We start from the raw sequence: 17,943 nt of genomic DNA on the forward strand, positions 1-17,943 counted from the left end.
GCAGTTGGGTGGGGGTCGACAATTGAACTGATGTTTGTATTGAATTCAGCTCAGGCATCAGTTGTCTTAACTTCTTTGTCTATTGCGACTGGGCACCCACAAAGCTGAATGTAGACAAGGCAAACAGTGCTATATTTTAATGACTGGAGCTGTATTAGTGCCTTCATGAAAGGGAGGACAGAGAATTGACAGAAGAACAAATTTCTGTTTAACCCTGCAAACCCTGACCAGTGTTGGAACTGAGCATTTTCAAAGTGTTCATTCTGTGATTTGGTTGTGTGCTTCTGACCTGAAGGAGCTGGGCTCCACACTAACAATTACCTGTACTATGTGAGCAAATTGAAATGGGAGGGAAATTAACCTGCACAGGGCCTAGAATATTAGGAGAAATTCCCGTTTACAGAGTAGTGAGTATGTTCAGAAGCATGTTGATTGTTTCAAAGGGTATTTGATTTTCAATATTAATCCAGGTGTTGCCGTGTGCGCACACCCCCTGTGACTTACAGGCTATTTGACTTTACAATAGATAAGCCAAAAATACGGGGCAGCACGGTGGTGCAGTGGTTAGCACTGCTGCCTCACGGCGTCGAGGACCCGGGTTCGATCCCGGCCCCGGGTCACTGTCCATGTGGAGTTTGCACATTCTCCCCGTGTCTGCGTGGGTCTCACCCCCACAACCCAAGGATGTGCAGGGTAGGTGGATTGGCCATGTTAAATTGCCCCTTAATCGGAAATAAATACTCTAAATTCATTTTTTAAAAAATTAATAAAAAAGTCGATAAGCCATATACATCAATACATTTGAGCCGGATGATCATTTTAAGGTCCAAATTTTACTCTTCTGCTAAAGTGAACCAGTTGTCCCTTTGTACTTTATCTCTGCCCCTCAGAATTTTATACACCTCAATTAAGTCACCCATCAGTCTCCCCTATTCTAAGGAGGTTGCAAGCACCAGGTGCTGACCATCTATACCAAGCAAGAGCCTAACTCCCCCCCCCCCCCCCCCCCCCCCCCCCAACCCCCGGCATTCAATGGCATTTGCATTGCTAATTCCCCCACCATCAGCATCCTGAGGCAGGGGAGTCACCACAGTAATTCAACTGGACCAGCTGCCTAAATGCTTTTTACACTAGAGCACATCAGAGGCCGAGTATTCTGTGACAAATGGCTCACCTCCCGATTCCCAAAGGCTGTTGTCCTGAGGTTTTACAGCAGCAAGAAGACTTAGCAACATGACAGGTGTCCAGGCAGGAGAGCAACTTGCCCACTTGCTTTGACCATGGTGAAACAGCCACACCATTCTGTGTCTTCAATCAACTTTCTCAGAAAATGGGTTGGCTCCTGATTCCTGAGGTGTCCTTAGCTTTCCAATCAATACAAAGCAGAAAGTGGTTCGGAACAATGTGTGAGTGGTAACTTAAAAACACTCTTAATCAATGGTTTTGTGTAATGTTAAATATTTTTCATTACCTCCACCACTGAATGAGGCAGAGGTAATGTTTACACCCCTGTTTGTTAGTCTGTCTGTAAACAACATATCTCGAAACCTAACAACAGATTTCATCGATAGGCAACGGCCCAAGGAAGAACTGATTAGTTCCTGGTGGAGATGCAGATCCAGATCCTGGAATTTCATTAAAGGATCTATTAACATGGAGAGATGGGATGAATTGACATTTTTAAAATAATGTTGTGGGTTGTTCTGTTTAGAATCTTGTTGATTATTTTAGAAGGTCGTGGATTGTCTCAGCTGCTGTGTTGGAATTTGTCGCGGCTGTTCAAATGTGAGCAGAGATTTTGGAGCAGGTTGTTGGATGTGAATTGGCCTGAAGCCCCCTCAGTGAGATGGGAAGCTCTTAATAGTAATATTTATTTTTTTCAGCTTTGTAGTTACAGAGCGGCCGCCAGGCAGGGAAAAGCCCCGAGGAAGAGCTGTCTAATTATAATAACATTAACACAGTGTGGCAGAGGCATGAATTCTACTGATTGCATTTGATTTAATTGCAGTTGGGACACTTGACGCATTGACTGTGTGGCTGCATTTCTCATGGGTAAATTTTTGTTAGCATAGACCGCCTTTGTGCTATGCTAACGTCACTGCTGCCTCACTGTGCTGAGGACCCGGGTTCGATTCCCAGCCCCGGGTCACTGTCCGTGTGGAGTTTGCACATTCTCCCTGTGTGGGTCTCACCCCCACAACCCAAAGATGTGCAGGGTAGCTGGATTGACCACACTAAATTGCCCCTTAATTGGAAGAAAAGAATTGGTCACTCTAAATTTTTTTTTTTAAAGCATAGACCGACTTTGTTCTCTGGCTTTTGTAAGGGCACTGAGAACATCTAATAATAATCTAATAATCTTTATTAGTATCACAAGTAGGCTTACATTAATGCTGCAATGAGATTACTGTGAATTACTTGTGACTGTTCCCTCTGCTTATGTTCAGCTTTTTCTGCTTATGTTCAGCTTCTTTCAATTTGATTATACATGAGTTTATTTTTTATACTGGTAGTTGTGCTAAGTGGGGGCACTTGAACTGATCCTCATTCGGTGAGACTGAGATAAGCTAGTGTCCTCCCCGACTCTGTTCCAAAGATTGATGGGATGGGTAGACAAGTAGCAGGTGAAATATAACGCAGAGAAGTATGAAGTCATTAATTTTAGCGGGAAGGATGCAGACAGTGTAAAATAAAAGATACAGTTCTAAACGGTGCAGGAGCAGAGGGACCTGGGTGCATTGTTTGCATAACACAGTGAAAGTGGCAGAACAGGTTGAGGGAATCATTCATAAAGTGTACAGCATGCTTGGCCTTTTCAATAAATGTACAAAATCAGAATGTTGTGTTAATCCCGTATAAAACGCTGCTTGAGCCTCAACTGGAGGATTGGATCCTGTTTCGGGCACCACACTTGAGGAAGGATGTGACTTTAGAGACAGGAATGGAAAGATGGACAAAAATGGCTCCCGGGATTCAGTTATGCAGAAGGATGGGTGAAGTTAGGACTGGTGTCCTTGGAGAAAAGAGTACGGAGAGGAAATTAGATAGTTGGATTCAAAATGATGAGGGGTCTAGACCGGGTCGAGGGGTCTAGACCGGGTAGATAGGGAGAAGCTGTTTCAATTGGTGGAGGACGAGACACCTGAGGGTGTGGTGGAGGCAGGTTCAATCGAGGCATTCAGGAGGGAATTGGGCCCTTGGCTGAAAATGGACAATTTGCAGCACGACAGGGAAAAGGCAGGTGAATTGCTCCTTCAGAGGGCCAACACACATATGATGGGGTCAAAGGGCCTCCTTTACTGTATCCATTCTACTCTATGATTAATTGACAGAAGCGGCATGGTGGCACAGTGATTAGCACTGCTGACTCACAGCGCCAGGGACCCAGGTTCAACTCCCACCTCGGGTGACTGTGTGGGTTTCTTCTTTCTCCTCGTGTCTGCGTGGGTTTCCTCCGGGTGCTCCGGTTTCCTCCCACAGTCCAAAGATGGGCAGGTTAGGTGGCCATGCTAAATTGCCCCTTAGTGTCTAAAAGGTTGGGTGGAGTTACAGGGATAGGGTGTGCGGTTGGACTCGGGTAGGGTGGTCTTTTGAAGGATCGTTGCAGATACGATGGGCCAAATGGCCTCCTTCTGTACTCTAGGTGTTCAATGATTCTAAGAAGCAAAACAAGAGACAGTCCGGTCCCTTAAAGGAGAGGGACTGAGAAACACTGGTCGGTAGTGTACAGATTTCTCCCCAGTAACATGAGGTGTTGAACGTGAATGCATTTATCTTTTTAATTGTTGAGGAGTTGTGATTTGTAACTAATATGAGCCTGTTGTATTGCAGGGGTGACAGCAGGTCTGATGAAGACTGGGCAGCAGTCAATCTCAGCCGCTCATTCTGGAGAGGCTGCTGAAAATGGGACTGCTCCACCCACGATCCAGCCTCACAAGAACTCCCGCCAGTACGGCCAAAAACATTTTATCTGCAGCGAGTGCGGGAAGAGCTTCAAGCAGTACTGTGATCTGAAGCGGCACGGCCGGGTCCACACGGGCGAGAGGCCCTTCCAGTGCCCGTCGTGTGGCAAGCGTTTCAGCACCTCCTACAATCTGCTGATCCACCAGCTGGTGCACAGCGGTGAGAAGCAGTACAAGTGCCGGGTGTGCGGCAGGGAGTTTGTCCAGCTGCACCACCTGGTCACCCACCAGCGCACGCACACGGGCGAGAAGCCCTACCCGTGCCCGGTGTGTGGCAAGGCCTTCCGCCAGTCCTCCACCATGATGGTGCACCAGCGCATTCACGCCGAGGAGCGGCCCTACCACTGCCCCGACTGCGGCAAGAGCTTCAAGACCTCGTCCAACCTCTCCAAGCACAAGCGCATCCACAGCGGCGAGCGGCGCTTCGCTTGCGAGGTGTGCGGCCGCCGCTTTCTCCATTCCCACCACCTGGCCACCCACCGGCGCACGCACATCGGCGAGCAGCCGGCCTTCTGCCCGATCTGCGGCCAGCGCTTCGGCAACCCGGCCCAGCTGCTGGCACACCGGCGGGCCCACGCCGGCGAGCCACCCTTCAGCTGTGAGACCTGCGGCCGGGGCTTCAAGCAGAGCTCGACGCTGGTGCGGCACCGGCGCACGCATACCGGGGAGAGGCCGTACGTCTGCCCCATCTGCGCCAAGGCCTTTCGGCAGACCTCCACCATGCAGGTGCACTACCGCACTCACTCTGACGATCGCCCGTATCGCTGCCTGGAATGCGGCAAGGGCTTCAAGAGTGCATCCAATCTAATCGGTCACCACCGTGTCCACAGGAGGTAGAGCAACAGCTGCAAGCTCCGGACAGATTTGAGCTATCGCACCCACCTCACACAGCATCTGGATTGGAGCAGACTGTCGTTACTTGCTGCACGCGTCAAGTAGTGACTTTAAACCTGGGGAGATTTTTACATTTTACAACAGTAATTCAGTTGGTAAGGGCACTCCTGTGAATGACGGTGGCACGAATGATGCAGTTTCATTTAATCGCTATCTCTTTAAAACCCAATCTTGCCGCTTTGGGGAAATTCAGAAGCCAGCTGAAAGTCTTGTGTCAAGCCTGTCTCGATACAACCGGTAACCGGGTCGAGCTGAAGCTCAATGCTCAATTTCCAGACGTACCGACAGACCTTGTGATTTGATGCAGTTTGTATTTGATTGCCTACTTTTCAAAACCCAAGAAGTCTCCGTCGCCCGTTTGCAGGATGTGCAAAAGATTCTTCTGCGCTCAAAACGGCCAGGGAAATATCCCAGGAGTCAGAATGTGAGAATTGGGCAGCACGGTGGCGCAGTGGTTAGCACTGCTGTCTCATGCCGCTGAGATCCCAGGTTCGATCCCAGCTCTGGGTCACTGTCCGTGTGGAGTTGGCACATTCTCCCCGTGTTTGCGTGGGTTTCGCCCCCATAGCACAAAGATGCGCAGGGTAGGTGGATTGGCCACGCTAAATTGCCCCTTAATTGGAAAAAATGAATTGGGTACTGTAAAAAAATTTTTAAAACAGAATGTGAGAATTGAGAGAAGAAAGGGAAATTGAGTTGATGTTCACGAAAGTGAAGGAAAAGAGTGTATTTAAAAATTAAGGGCGGCTCAGTGGCACAATGGTTAGCGCTGCTGCCTCACACCGCCGAGGACCCAGGTTCGAAATTGGCCCCAGGTCACCGTCTGTGTGGAGTTTGCACATTCTCCCCGTGTCCGCTTGGGTCTCCCCCCACAAACTCAAAGATTTGCTGGATAGGTGGATTGGCCACACTAAATTGCCCCTTAATTGGAAAAAATGAATTGGGAACTAAAGAATTTGATTAGCTCATAACAGCCACAATAGAATGACGGAGCAGACTCGATGGGCCGAATGGCCTGATTCTGTTCCTATATCGTATGAACTTTTCGAGTTAAGATCTTTCTTTTTTATAAATTTAGAATACCCAATTATCTTTTGTTTTCCAATTAAGGGGCAATTTAGCATGGCCAATCCACCTAATCTGCACATCTTTGGGTTGTGGGGGCGAAAGCCAAGCAGACACAGGGAGAATGTGCAAACTCCACACGGACAGTGACCCAGGGCCGGGATTCGAACCCGGGCCCTCAGCGCCGCAGACCCAGTGCTATCCACTGCGCCACATGCCGCCCGCCGGGGGGGTTAAGATCTTTTAATATTCAATCTAGTTGTCGATGTAGATAAAAGATGTTTTATTGTCGATGTATAACTTCCCTATTCAGTTATGTTGTTTGTGTAATAATTTCACTTCATATTCAAAACCTCGGTGTATGTGCGATCTGTTGCGATGCTGCATCACTTTTGAAAACTGAAGTGGGATCTTTTGGTGCCATAAGATTTCAGTGTTTAAAACCTATTAGGATGGGTTAGCTATTCAGCAGTTTATTAGCAAAGGCTTAACTGGCAGGGTTATGACTCAAGCATGTGTGATTGAAGATATGGGAACCAAATTGATGTATTGCAAAAACCTCAAAGTGTAAACCCTAAAAACGTATTAACTATGTTTTATTTAGAAAAACACAAAATTTGCAGTCTTGCTGCTTTGAAGAGCTGTGGTTCCCAAACTGCAGTCAGCTACCTCATCAGGATTGAATCTGGGGTTTTCCTTGTCGTGATTGTTCTTTTTACAAGAGCCTGTTTTAGGGAAGTGCTGTCCACTGTGAATTCCCCATTGAAGAATATTTCACTCCACTGGAGGGAATGTTAGCATGATGTAACAAGCACATTCGGTTTCCTCCTTTCCCTTCCAGATATTTCTTTGTTTTACGCCGAAGCAGTGTGAGCACTTAGGCCATGTTTCGGAGCATGTGGCACCTGAAGGAGCAAGGGAGGGGCCAGGGTGGAGCAGGGCAGCACGTTGGTCTCCTCCGCCACACTGCCGACAAAACGTCTTGAAACATGGCTTTCAGTTGCACGGACACTCGTCTTCTCTCTGCTTGGGATGCAAAATGAAAATGATCGGTCCTATTTGCTTATGAAGATTGATCATTGAAAGCGCCAAGCACTCACAGGTCAGTTCTAAAAGGCATGAAGCAGAGTAAAGATGGCTCTGCACTATGGGTCAGCCCTGGGGTTCGAAGAGCATTTTCCAAACCAACTACACTTAGATTACTCTGAGTGACATTGCCAATTAGTTTCAAATTCAGTGTTGTGCTGTAGACCCATACCTACTGGAAACTGGATTGAGACGGTTTGACCTCAATTCCTGTAATAGCTGATGGTCAGCAGAGAGGATTTTAATTTCACTGATTTGGTCTGGATTTGAGTCCAGAGGTGAAAGGGTCACTTTCCAATCTGTCCCATCACTCCTGTATATTGCTGTCTTACCAACCCGCTCTATCACCCAGTCACTCTTGTATATTACTGTCTTACCAACCCGCTCCATCACCCAGTCATTCCTGTATATTCCTGTTTTACCAACCTGCTCCACCACCCAGTCACTCCTGTATATCACTGTCTTACCAACCTGCTCCACCACCCAGTCACTCCTGTATATTACTGTCTCACCAACCCGCTCCATCGCCCAGTCACTCCTGTATATTACTGTCTTACCAACCCACTCCATCACCCAGTCACTCCTGTATATGACTGTCTTACCAACCCGCTCCATCACCCAGTCACTCCTGTATATTACTGTCTTACCAACCCGCTCCATCACCCAGTCACTCCTGTATATTACTGTCTTACCAACCCGCTCCATCGCCCAGTCACTCCTGTATATTACTGTCTTACCAACCCGCTCCATCACCCAGTCGCTCCTGTATATTACAGTCTTACCAACCCGCACCATCACCCAGTCACTCCTGTATATTACTGTCTTACCAACCCGCACCATCACCCAGTCACTCCTGTATATTACTCTCTTACCAACCCGCTCCATCACCCAGTCACTCCTGTATATTACTGTCTTACCAACCCGCTCCATCACCCAGTCGCTCCTGTATATTACAGTCTTACCAACCCGCTCCATCACCCAGTCACTCCTGTATATTACTGTCTTACCAACCCGCTCCATCACCCAGTCACTCCTGTATATTACTCTCTTACCAACCCGCTCCACCACCCAGTCACTCCTGTATATTGCTGTCTTACCAACCCGCTCCATCACCCAGTCACTCCTGTATATTACTGTCTTTCCAACCTGCTCCATCACCCAGTCACTCCTGTATATTGCGGTCTTTCCAACCCGCTCCATCACCCAGTCACTCCTGTATAGTACTGTCTTACCAACCCGCTCCATCACCCAGTCACTCCTGTATATTGCGGTCTTACCAACCCGCTCCATCACCCAGTCACGCCTGTATATTACTGTCTTTCCAACCCGCTCCATCACCCAGTCACTCCTGTATATTACTGTCTTATCAACCCGCTCCATCACCCAGACACTCCTGTATATTACTGTCTTACCAACCCGCTCCATCACCCAGTCACTCCTGTATAGTACTGTATTACCAACCCGCTCCATCACCCAGTCACTCCTGTATATTACTGTCTTTCCAACCCGCTCCATCACCCAGTCACTCCTGTATAGTACTGTCTTACCAACCCGCTCCATCACCCAGTCGCTCCTGTATATTACTGTATTACCAACCCGCTCCATCACCCAGTCACTCCTGTATAGTACTGTCTTACCAACCCGCTCCATCACCCAGTCACTCCTGTATATTGCGGTCTTACCAACCCGCTCCATCACCCAGTCACGCCTGTATATTACTGTCTTTCCAACCCGCTCCATCATCCAGTCACTCCTGTATATTACTGTCTTATCAACCCGCTCCATCACCCAGACACTCCTGTATAGTACTGTATTACCAACCCGCTCCATCACCCAGTCACTCCTGTATAGTACTGTATTACCAACCCGCTCCATCAACCAGTCACTCCTGCATATTGCTGTCTATCCAAAATGCCCTATCACCCAGTCACTCCTGCGTATTACTGTCTTACCAACCTGCTCCATCACCCAGTCACTCCTGTATATTGCTGTCTTACCAACCCGCTCCATCACCCAGTCACTCCTGTATATTGCTGTCTTACCAAGCCGCTCCATCATCCAGTCACTCCTGTATATTACTGTCTTATCAACCCACTCCACCAGCCAGTCACTCCTGTATATTCTCTTACCACCCCGCTCCATCACCCCGTCATCCTGTATATTACTGTCTTACCAACCCGATTCATCACTGTCACTCCTGTATATTGCTGTCTTTCCAACCCACTCCACCACCCAGTCACTCCTGTATATTATTGTCTTACCAACCCGCTCCATCACCCAGTCACTCCTGTATATTACTGTCTTTCCATCCCGCTCCATCACCCCGTCACTCCTGTATATTACTGTCTTTCCAACCTGCTCCATCACCCAGTCACTCCTGTATATTACTGTCTTTCCAACCTGCTCCATCACCCAGTCACTCCTGTATATTACTGTCTTACCAACCCGCTCCACCACCCAGTCACTCCTGTATATTACTGTCTTACCAACCCGCTCCATCACCCAGTCACTCCTGTATATTACTGTCTTTCCAACCCGCTCTATCACCCAGTCACTCCTGTATATTACTGTCTTTCCAACCCGCTCTATCACCCAGTCACTCCTGTATATTACCGTCTTTCCAACCCGCTCCATCACCCAGTCACTCCTGTATAGTACTGTCTTACCAACCCGCTCCATCACCCAGTCGTTCCTGGTTATTACTGTCTTACCAACCCGCTCCATCACCCAGTTGTTACTGAATATTACTGTCTTACCAACCCGCTCCATCACCCAGTCACTCCTATATATTACTGTCTTACCAACCCGCTCCATCACCCAGTCACTCCTGTATATTGCTGTCTTACCAAGCCGTTCCATCACCCAGTCACTCCTGTATATCACTGTCTTACCAACCCGCTCCATCACCCAGTCTCTCCTGTATATGACTGGCTTACAAACCCGCTCCATCACCCAGACACTCCTGTATATTACTGTCTTATCAACCCACTCCACCACCCAGTCACTCCTGTATATTATTCTCTTACCACCCAGCTCCATCACCCTGTCATCCTGTATATTACTGTCTTACCAACCCGATTCATCACTGTCACTCCTGTATATTGCTGTCTTTCCAACCCACTCCACCACCCAGTCACTCCTGTATATTATTGTCTTACCAACCCGCTCCATCACCCAGTCACTCCTGGTTTTTACTGTCTTACCAACCCGCTCCATCACCCAGTTGTTACTGAATATTACTGTCTTACCAACCCGCTCCATCACCCAGTCACTCCTGTATATTGCTGTCTTACCAACCCGCTCCATCACCCAGTCACTCCTGTATATTATTGTCTTACCAACCCGCTCCATCACCCAGTCACTCCTGTATATTACTGTCTTTCCAACTCGCTCCATCACCCAGTCACTCCTGTATATTACTGTTTTACCAACCCGCTCCATCACCCAGTCACTCCTGTATATTGCTGTCTTTCCAAAACGCTCTATCACCCAGTCACTCCTGTATATTATTGTCTTACCAACCCGCTCCATCACCCAGTCACTCCTGTATATTACTGTCTTTCCAACTCGCTCCATCACCCAGTCACTCCTGTATATTGCTGTCTTACCAACCCGCTCCATCACCCAGTCACTCCTGTATATTGTCTTACCAACCCGCTCCATCACCCAGTCACTCCTGTATATTACTGTCTTTCCAACCCGCACCATCACCCAGTAACTCCTGTATATTACTGTCTTTCCAACTCGCTCCATCACCCAGTCACTCCTGTATATTACTGTCTTACCAACCCGCTCCACCACCCAGTCACTCCTGTATATTACTGTTTTACCAACCCGCTCCATCACCCAGTCACTCCTGTATATTGCTGTCTTAACAAGCCGCTCCATCACCCAGTCACTCCTGTATATTACTGTCTTCTAAACCCACTACACCACCCAGTCACTCCTGTATATTACTGTTTTACCAACCCGCTCCATCACCCAGTCACTCCTGTATATTGCTGTCTTAACAAGCCGCTCCATCACCCAGTCACTCCTGTATATTACTGTCTTCTAAACCCACTACACCACCCAGTCACTCCTGTATATTATTGTCTTACCAACCCGCTCCATCACTCCGTCATCCCGTATATTACTGTCTTACCAACCCGATTCATCACTGTCACTCCTGTATATTGCTGTCTTACCAACCCGCTCCATCACCCAGTCACTCCTGTATATTACTGTCTTTCCAACCCACTCCATCACTCCGTCATCCTGTATATTACTGTCTTACCAACCCGCTCCACCACCCAGTCACTCCTGTATATTACTGTCTTTCCAACCTGCTCCATCACTCCGTCATCCCGTATATTACTGTCTTACCAACCCGATTCATCACTGTCACTCCTGTATATTGCTGTCTTACCAACCCGCTCCATCACCCAGTCACTCCTGTATATTACTGTCTTACCAACCCGATTCATCACTGTCACTCCTGTATATTGCTGTCTTACCAACCCGCTCCATCACCCAGTCACTCCTGTATATTACTGTCTTTCCAACCCACTCCATCACTCCGTCATCCTGTATATTACTGTCTTACCAACCCGCTCCATCACCCAGTCACTCCTGTATATTACAGTCTTCTAAACCCACTACACCACCCAGTCACTCCTGTATATTATTGTCTTACCAACCCGCTCCATCACTCCGTCATCCCGTATATTACTGTCTTACCAACCCGATTCATCACTGTCACTCCTATATATTGCTGTCTTACCAACCCGCTCCATCACCCAGTCACTCCTGTATATTACTGTCTTTCCAACCCACTCCATCACTCCGTCATCCTGTATATTACTGTCTTACCAACCCGCTCCACCACCCAGTCACTCCTGTATATTACTGTCTTTCCAACCTGCTCCATCACCCAGTCACTCCTGTATATTACTGTCTTATCAACCCGCTCCATCACCCAGTCACTCCTATATATTACTGTCTTTCCATCCCGCTCCATCACCCAGTCACTCCTGTATATTACTGTCTTTCCAACCCACTCCACCACCCAGTCACTCCTGTATATTATTGTCTTACCAACCCGCTCCATCACCCAGTCACTCCTGTATATTACTGTCTTTCCAACCCGCTCCATCACCCTGTCACTCCTGTATATTGCTGTCTTTCCAAAACGCTCTATCACCCAGTCACTCCTGGTTATTACTGTCTTACCAACCCGCTCCATCACCCAGTCACTCCTGTATATGACTGGCTTACAAACCCGCTCCATCACCCAGTCACTCCTGTATATTACTGTCTTATAAACCCACTGTACCACCCAGTCACTCCTGTATATTATTGTCTTACCAACCCGCTCCATCACCCCGTCATCCCGTATATTACTGTCTTACCAACCCGATTCATCACTGTCACTCCTGTATATTGCTGTCTTACCAACCCGCTCCATCACCCAGTCACTCCTGTATATTACTGTCTTTCCAACCCACTCCATCACTCCGTCATCCTGTATATTACTGTCTTACCAACCCGCTCCATCACTCCGTCATCCTGTATATTACTGTCTTACCAACCTGCTCCACCACCCAGTCACTCCTGTATATTACTGTCTTCCCAACCCGCTCCATCACCCAGTCACTCCTGTATATTACTGTCTTTCCGATCTGCTCCATCACCAAGTCACTCCTGTATATGACTGTCTTACCAACCCGCTCCATCGCCCAGTCACTCCTGTATATTACTGTCTTACCAACCCGCTCCATCGCCCAGTCACTCCTGTATATTACTGTCTTACCAACCCGCTCCATCACCCAGTCACTCCTGTATATTACTGTCTTTCCGATCTGCTCCATCACCAAGTCACTCCTGTATATTACTGTCTTACCAACCCACTCCATCACCCAGTCATTCCTGTATATTCCTGTCTTACCAACCCGCTCCATCACCCAGTCACACCTGTATATTCCTGTCTTACCAACCCACTCCATCACCCAGTCATTCCTGTATATTACTGTCTTACCAACCCGCTCCATCACCCAGTCACTCCTGTATATTACTGTCTTACCAACCCGCTCCATCACCCAGTCAGTCCTGTATATTACTGTCTTTCCGATCTGCTCCATCACCAAGTCACTCCTGTATATTACTGTCTTACCAACCCACTCCATCACCCAGTCATTCCTGTATATTCCTGTCTTACCAACCCGCTCCATCACCCAGTCACTCCTGTATATTACTGTCTTACCAACCCAGTTCATCACTGTCACTCCTGTATATTACTGTCTTACCAACCCGCTCCATCACCCAGTCACTCCTGTATATTACTGTCTTACCAACCCGCTCCATCAACCTGTCACTCCTGTATATTGCTGTCTTACCAACCCGCTCCATCACCCAGTCACTCCTGTATATTGCGGTCTTACCAAGCCGCTCCATCACCCAGTCACTCCTGTATATGATTGGCTTACAAACCCGCTCCATCACCCAGTCACTCCTGTATATTACTGTCTTATCAACCCACTCCACCACGCAGTCACTCCTGTATATTATTGTCTTACCAACCCGCTCCATCACCCCGTCATCCCGTATATTACTGTCTTACCAACCTGATTCATCACTGTCACTCCTGTATATTGCTGTCTTACCAACCCGCTCCATCACCCAGTCACTCCTGTATATTACTGTCTTACCAACCCGCTCCATCACCCAGTCACTCCTGTATATTACTGTCTTACCAACCCGCTCCATCACCCAGTCACTCCTGTATATTGCTGTCTTACCAACCCGCTCCACCACCCAGTCACTCCTGTATATTACTGTCTTTCCGATCTGCTCCATCATTGTCACTCCTGTATATTACTGTCTTACCAACCTGTTCCATCACCCAGTCACTCCTGTATATTACTGTCTTACCAACCCGCTCCATCACCCAGTCACTCCTGTATATTACTGTCTTTCCGATCTGCTCCATCACCAAGTCTCTCCTGTATACTACTATCTTACCAACCCGCTCGATCACCCAGTCACTCCTGTATATTACTGTCTTTCCAACCCGCTCCATCGCCCAGCCACTGCTGTATATTACTGTCTTTCCAACCCACTCCATGATCCAGTCATTCCTGTATATTCCTGTTTTACCAACCTGCTCCACCACCCAGTCACTCCTGTATATTACTGTCTTTCCAACCCGCTCCATCGCCCAGTCATTCCTGTATATTTCTGTTTTAACAACCTGCTCCACCACACAGTCACTCCTGGATACTACTGTTTTACCGGGGAGATTCCATAACAGAGTGATGCTTGCATATAATCAACCTGTGAATATAAGATTAATATTCATCAGAATCTGAAGGCAAGATCACTTCACCCTTCCCAATTGGTAAATCAGATCTTTCGAAAAAGTGACTGGAAGTGTCCTTTACTCTTTATGAAGACACAGACTATCTACTTTCGAGCTCTGACTACGCTGAACACAATTTCCTGTGGAGTGGTATTTGAATTTCCCATTAAAGCCACAGAACTGATGATTGTCTCGCTGACAGCAACGTGACTATTTTCTGTACATGTTGAATATTCCTGTTAAACATTTGCATTAACTTTCCATTTTTCTGGATGTGGGTAGAACAGTGTAACTTAAATTACTGTACAACTTTTGTACTGAGTAACATTGGAAACCATAAACGCCTACTGGCATATTTTCAGTCCTGTCGATACTATTTTCCCAGTGGGCAGTAGATGTACTAAATGTCAGTCATAATTATCTGTTCAAACCAATAATTTAACAAAGCTTGCGTGATTGGTACCCCATTCGTAACATTCACTTCCTCCACCAACTCACAGCGGCAGCCACATTTATCATCTATAAGATGCCCTGCAGAAACACACCAAGGTTCCTTGGGCAGCACCTTCCAAACCAACGACCACTGCCATCTAGAAGGACAAGAGCAGCAGATACCTGGGAACACCACCACCTGGAGGTACCGATCCAAGTCACTCACCATCCTGATTTGGAAATAGATCGCCGTTCCTTCGCTTCACTGGAGCTCCCTAACAGCGCTGTGGATGTACCTACAGAGACTGCAGCGGTTCAAGTCAGCTCACTGCCATGTTCTCAGGGGAACTAAGGATGGGCAATAAATGCTGACCTAACCAGCGGTGCCCACACCCCGTAAATACATTTTTTTAAAAAACTATTGCCGTTGGCCATTGTATAGATCAGTGAGCCAGAGAATCCCCTACTTTTGTAATGGCAGCCTTACACCCTGTACAGGATAATAATAATAATAATTGCTTATTGTCACACATAGGCTTCAATTAAGTTACTGTGAAAAGTATTCCGGCACCTGTTCGGGGAGGTCGGTACAGGAATTGAATCCGCACTGGTGGCCTTGTTCTGCATTGCAAGCCAGCTGTTTAGCCCACTGTGCTAAACCAGCCTCAAGGGTTCCAATGCAGTGCTGCTTCCTTAACATTGTTTCGGGATTTGCGTATAGATTGGGGGGGGGGGGCGGTTAATGCTTGGCTGGGTAAAGTGGAATGTTTAAAAGACCCCCCCCCCCCCCCCCGTTAACAGAAGTAGGGTGGTTCATGACCCTGGCACTATTTGGGACTGCCACCATGTAGCATTATGCTCACTGAGTGCGGACTACCTACCTCCACTGCTCTTATCACAAAGGTAGGCGGCGAGGGGTTTTTAGCCCCATGTTTTTTGGAACAATCAACCCCCCCCCCTGCCATCTTTAGCCGGAAGAAAAACCTTTTCTCCCTCCTCTCGCGGTGCTCACGTCTCCGGTGGGGTCTTGCAAGCAGAATTGCAAAAGCAATCGATGTAGTTAAGTGACTTTCGAGGCATTTATTCTCGTAAAATAACCCAGGATGACAGACATTTTCCGAATCGACCAACCGTGACTTGTAAAGTTTGCTCCGACTTGCGGCCAGTGACCTCCTCCCACCCCGAACCCTCTTTTGACGTTTTTGAGTTACTCAGAAATACGAACCGAAATCGCTTGTGAGCTCATTCGTTACAGGAAAGTCAATATTAATCATGATTGCAACCCGATTATCGTGCGGGCTCCGTTGGTAATGAATATTAAATGAAATATCGCATGTAAAGTACCAGTTACGGAAATTGATCATCAGATGTCAAATGCCAGCAATGGAGCGAGTCAGCTGAACCATTTTCAATGGTTCGATAAAATAAATGCATCATAAAATCCATATTGGCTCTCGGAAGATTTTTCTGTCCCCTAAACCAACTGCAAGGTGTGTCTCTCTCCATTTGGAAGCCCATCCACATCCTGATGGCTCTTTGAGTGAAATTGTTGGAGCCAATTTCAAATGAACCCTTCCTAATTTGAATCTGATCCCTTTGTCCTGCCTCTCCAGTCACCCAAAGCGTCCAGTGTTTATTTATACGTTTATATTCCAGATTTATTAATTTAATTTAAATTCCACGTGTGGGAAATGATGAAGAGCAAAATCCTGCCCATGTTGCCAATTTGAAATAAAGAACAGAAATGGTGGGAGAATTCAGCAAGTCTGACAGCAGCTGTGGAGAGAGAGACATTTCATAGAACCCGCCACAGTGCAGAATAATAATCTTTATTGTCACAAGTAGGTTTACATTAACACTGCAATTAAGTTACTGTGAAAAGCCCTTAGTCGCCTCACTCCGGCGCCTGTTCTGGTACACAGAGGGAGAATTCAGAATGTCCAATTCACCGAACAGCATGTCTTTCGGGACTTAGAACATACAGTGCAGAAGGAGGCCATTCGGCCCATCGAGTCTGTACCGACCCACTTAAGACCTCACTTTCACCCTATCCCTGTAACCCAATAACCCCTCCTAACCTTTTTGGTCTCTAAGGGCAATTTAGCATGGCCAATCCACCTAACCTGCACGTCTTTGGACTGTGGGAGGAAACCGGAGCACCCGGAGGAAACTCACGCAGACACGCGGAGAACGTGAAGACTTCACACAGACAGTGACCCAGCAGGGAATCAAACCCGGAATCCTGGAGCTGTGAAGCAACAGTGCTAACAACTGTGCTACCAATTGGCCCATCGAGTCTGTACCAAGCCTCTGAAAGAGCACCCGCTCCACTCAGGCTCACTCCCACAACCTATCCCAATAACCCCTTAACCTTGCCTGCACATCTTTGGACAGTAAGCGATGATTTAGCATAGCTAATCCACCTAACCTGAACATCTTTGGACTATTAAAAATGTGCATATGACTCATCCTCAGCTGAAGAGAGGTAGAAATGTGATGAGTTTTATGCGGTTGAAGAGAGAGGGTGGAGCAAATTAGAAGGTGAGAAATAGGTTGAAGCTCAGGAAAGATTAAATAACAAAGATGTCATAGACACAAGACAAAGGGAGTGGCAATGATAGTGTTAAAGACTAAAAGGATGTGAATAGTGGTATAAAGGTCAAATAGCACAATGTGTTATAGCGGAACTGGGGTTGGCAATTTCTGAAAGCAAAGCATGAGAACAAGTTACAGACTGGCCCCTGGAAGGACGCGAAGAGGGTGGGAGTAGTACAAAAAGTCAGAATGGAGGACAGAGTTCATAGTCTACAGTTGTTGTTGAACTCAGTGTTAAGTCCAGAAGGCTGTATAGTGCCTGTTCGAAAGATGAGGTGCTGTTCCTCCAGTTTGCGTTGGGTTTCACTGAAGTGTATTAACATGCCAAGGACAAGGAATGTGAGCGAGATGGTGAATTGAAATGGCAAGCGACAGGAAGGTCGGGGCCATGCATGCAGACTTGACTGAAGGTGCTCTGCGACGTGGTCACCCAACCTGCATTTAGTCTCCCCAGTGCAGAGAATTTGGTTTCTGAAATCAAGTGCATTACGTTCACAGAGATTGCTCTGATTCCTGAACTTTGCACTTGAATCCCTCTTGCCTTCTGTGGTAGTCACCACTGTTGTATATTTT

At 47.3% G+C, this 17,943-nt stretch overlaps 1 protein-coding gene and 1 long non-coding RNA gene across 2 annotated transcripts; both read left to right on the plus strand.

Moving 5' to 3' along the window:
- Positions 1 to 3,830: 3,830 nt before the first annotated feature.
- Positions 3,831 to 6,014, plus strand: LOC140392694 (uncharacterized). The gene has a single exon (XM_072478231.1). It carries the CDS (start codon positions 3,849 to 3,851, stop codon positions 4,797 to 4,799), a length of 951 nt encoding a protein of 316 aa, XP_072334332.1. The 5' UTR covers positions 3,831 to 3,848; the 3' UTR covers positions 4,800 to 6,014.
- A 47-nt stretch (positions 6,015 to 6,061) lies between these two features.
- On the plus strand, positions 6,062 to 16,220 carry LOC140392695 (uncharacterized). The gene is made up of 2 exons (XR_011935412.1): positions 6,062 to 7,023; positions 14,844 to 16,220. It is a non-coding gene; the product is annotated as an uncharacterized lncRNA (long non-coding RNA).
- The last annotated feature ends 1,723 nt before the right edge of the window (positions 16,221 to 17,943 follow it).

Source organism: Scyliorhinus torazame, chromosome 16 (assembly GCF_047496885.1).
Source record: "Scyliorhinus torazame isolate Kashiwa2021f chromosome 16, sScyTor2.1, whole genome shotgun sequence".
Lineage (NCBI taxonomy): Eukaryota > Metazoa > Chordata > Chondrichthyes > Carcharhiniformes > Scyliorhinidae > Scyliorhinus > Scyliorhinus torazame.

What these genes read in the sequence shown, in the direction of transcription:
- LOC140392694 (XM_072478231.1), top strand. Translation starts at nt 3,849, where the DNA reads ATGAAGACTGGGCAGCAGTCAATCTCAGCCGCTCATTCTGGAGAGGCT.